This window comes from Orycteropus afer, unplaced genomic scaffold (assembly GCF_000298275.1).
Source record: "Orycteropus afer afer isolate SDZICR_OR568_19922 unplaced genomic scaffold, OryAfe1.0 scaffold00099, whole genome shotgun sequence".
Classification (NCBI taxonomy): Eukaryota; Metazoa; Chordata; class Mammalia; order Tubulidentata; family Orycteropodidae; genus Orycteropus; species Orycteropus afer.
Genome location: NW_006921686.1, coordinates 6970527 through 6973955, shown reverse-complemented (window position 1 = coordinate 6973955; position 3429 = coordinate 6970527). Strand labels below are relative to the sequence as shown.

The 3429-nt window shown below is 52.3% G+C and overlaps 1 protein-coding gene across 1 annotated transcript in view; it reads right to left on the bottom strand.

Annotated features, from left to right (window-relative positions):
* Positions 1 to 2667, bottom strand: part of XRCC1 (X-ray repair cross complementing 1) — a 51445-nt gene extending 48778 nt beyond the window's left edge. Inside the window, exons 1-2 of the mRNA XM_007943117.1 lie at positions 2614 to 2667; positions 2110 to 2202 (exon numbers count right to left, since the gene is read on the bottom strand). Coding sequence (XP_007941308.1) covers positions 2110 to 2202; positions 2614 to 2664 — 144 coding nt within the window. The 5' untranslated portion in view covers positions 2665 to 2667. The remainder of the gene's footprint in view (positions 1 to 2109; positions 2203 to 2613) is intronic.
* Positions 2668 to 3429: the final 762 nt, after the last annotated feature.

The following is a 3429-nucleotide window of genomic DNA, read 5'->3' as shown; positions in this document are numbered from 1 at the left end:
AAAAAAAGAAAACATTGAATGAATGAATCCATCCAGTCCTGTCCCCATGCTGACAATCCCACACTTCTGTCTCTAGCTCCACATCTGACCCTCAACTGCCTCTTGGATGCTGCCCCTTGAATGTTCCAAAGTCATATCGATGTCCCAAGAGAACATATCACCCATCACCTTCCCAAGCTACTCCCCTCTGGGTGTCCCATTTCAGCTGCACTTCTGCCCTCTATCTCCCAGCCAGCCTCCTGCTCCTTCACATACCATGTCCCATCTCTTCTGCCTACGGTCTCCGTTTCCGCTGCCACCGGGGCACAGACCCGAATGTGATTTCCCTGAGGTCACCTGACCATGACAGAGCCCAGCACACTCATCACTCAGTAACAAAAACATAAATCCCTCCCTTTGCACAAACACCTGCGTGTTGACAAAACACCGGAGCAGACGTGACGTCACCCAATTTTCCTAACAACTCTGGGCTTAGATCTTATTATTCCCAACGGACAGATGAGAAAATAGCTTCCGAGAAAAGAAACAATATGCCTGGGGTCGGAGAGTGAGTAAGAGGGAGAGCTGGGGACTTGAACCCAGAGCCCCAGAATAAATCCGGAGCAGCTGTTATCTCCCTCAGCTGAAAACAGTCATTCTTGGGCCAGTTGCGTAACATCACTGGGCCTTAGTTCCCACATCTGTAAAATGGGGATGATAATAAAGCCTAGGTCACAAGGGCTTATGAGAATTTAACAGGTTCATCCTTGGGAGATGTTTAGAATGATGACTGGCAAGTTGTCACATTTAATAAATGTCAGTGTGCATAATTATTACGTTAGGCATTGGGAATTTTGTGGGTCTGTGTATTTTTCCTGAGAAGGGAATCCCCAGTTTCTATCAAATCTCAAAAGGTTCTGTGGCCCCAAAGTTTTTTTTTAGAATCTCTGGGCAAGAGAGATGGAGCTCTGGTGGTGTAGTTGTTAGAGCATTCAGCTGCTAACCAAAAGATCAGTGGTTTGAACCCACCAGCCACTCTACAGAAGAAAGATGTAGCAATCTTTTCCCATAAAGATTGACAGCCTTGAAAACTCTATGGGGCAGTTCTCTTCCATCCTAGAGGGTCCTGTGAGTCAGTTGGGTGGGCAAGAGCATGCACACCTTGCCTTTCCGACACCCTCCCCCCAAACACCCACATTCAGAACTAAGGAATGTGGCCAAAAACAAGAAAGCAAGTGTGTAAACACAAAGCTGAAAGTACAGTCTGAGTCTCTGAAAATTGTTATCACGCAGATGCTTGACACACAGTTAACCTTCTTCTCCCATCGTTTTCTTATTCCTGACAGGAACAGCCTCCGTAGAACCCTGCAACCATCTCAGGTCAAGTTGCAACTTCTATTTGCCTCCCTCCAGCCTAACAGGAAACATGGGTGGTTCTAACAGTTCAGTGCTTGACTCCCAGCTGAACAGCTGGCAGTTGGAACCCACCCAGGGGTGCTTCAGGAGAACGGCCTGGGAATCTGTTTCCAGAGGGTTACAGCCTTGAAAACCCTGTGGAGTGTTCTACTCTGCACACCCGGGGTCACCACAAGTCAGAACTGACTCAACGGCAACTAACAATAACAACCACCACCACCACCTCAGAGAACTGTGGTGTGGATTCAGTGAGAACACGGACAAAAAGAACTCAGAAAGAACACAGCCAGCATTCCACAATGGGTTGCTTGGACTGGCCACTTCACTTCCCCTCCCTATACCTCCGTTTCCTTCAGGGGAGTCAATTGCTTTCCTGACCTTCCTGGACACCTTCCCACCCTGAGCCCACTACCCTAGCATCATGATATATGGCCATGATTCACCCTGTTCCAGCTGAGGAAATGAAGACCCAAAAAGTAGAAGCAACCTCCCAAGGCTACACTCTGATTGCCTTGGTCACCGCTGGCCTAGTCCTTGGGTCTCTTTCCTCCTCTGTTGAGGAGCACTGGGATCCCACTACCTATTTTCCAGATAAGGAAGCTAAGACCCAGGAGGAAAAGTGACTTAACCCACTGCCAGCTGACTCAAGACCTGAGACTGGACCCTGGGCTCCAGATTGCTAGTGAGGTGGAGGTGGGGACAGGGCAGGATCACCTGAAGGACTACAGAGATGGTCTTCTCGCCTGCCTTGGCTGCCCGCCATTTCCGGTAAGTGTCCGCCTTGAGAAGGTTCTCTGCACAGTGAGTCTGGCGACAAGAGTGGGAAAGAGAGGGTTAGGCCACAGAGATGACAGCTGGGCCCAGCTCTCAGCTAATTCCTCTGAATCCTCCAAGTTCTCCACCAAACCCCCGATTTAAGTTTCCCCAGTAATTCCTCACACCCTGCCCATAGTTTCCTCTACAACCTTTTTCCCAAGAAATTCATCTACGGGCTCTCTAAAGAAAGTCCCTAGTCCTCCTTTTCTCGCCGGAAGTTCCACAGACGCCCGGAAGTTGCTCTACCCACCTCTCTCTCAGAATCCCTTAGAGGCCCCTGGAAATGTACCCCGGTCCTCCTCAAACTTTCCTAAGGTTCCCTTTTACACTCCAAAAGTTCTTGTAGAGCCCCCCTCGCTAATCCCCTTACGTCTTCCAACCTCCCGCGCGCCGGCCCCTCACCGAGTCCTGGCTGCTACAGGACACGACATGACGGAGACGGATCTCCGGCATGTCAATGTTTTGTCCGGAGCTTCACCTGGCGGGAAGGATAGAAGAGGGTCTGGGTTTGGGGGCGGGGAGGGGGCGCGCCTTTACACGGGCTTCAGTGCGCAAGCGCGCGGGGCTCGGGCCTTTCAAAACGCGGCGCGCCCGCGCTCGCGTCAACATCGCGCATGCCCAGTCGCGCCTTTACGGCCAGAGGCGCAGAGAACCCAAGCAACAAGTGTTTCTCTAGTCCCGCCTCTCTTGGCCCCTACTACTCTCTAGCCCCTCCTCCCGGTGGCTTTGACATCCTCCTTTCTGGGATCCGCCCCCACAGGAGCGGCCCTTGGGATTGGTCCCTAGGAGAAATTCCCCATTCTTATTGGACGATGCAGTCCCCTCCCAAACCGAAGCCTAGCACTCCGGAGGACAGCTAACCTGAGTCGGATTTTCGCCGGGAGCCGAGACGATCCTACCGTAACGAGATCTACTCCACTGGCTCCCGTGGCTACAAGCACCCCCCCCACACACACACACACACACAAACACACACCCAGCCTGGATTACTCCCACCTACGCCTCAGTTTCCCAGTACGATCTGTGAGCATCAGTCGCCTGCCACGCCCACTCCTGACCGCTGACAGGCACTTCTCTGTTCGGTCCCCAGGAGATCCAGGAGTCCGCCCTGGGCGAGGTCGGCGCCAGACAAGGCCTGAACACAGAGAAAGGAGTATGAGCCAAGTGCTAGAAGGAAAAGGGAAGGAGGACAAGTCTCCCGGGTCCCTGCAGAACGAG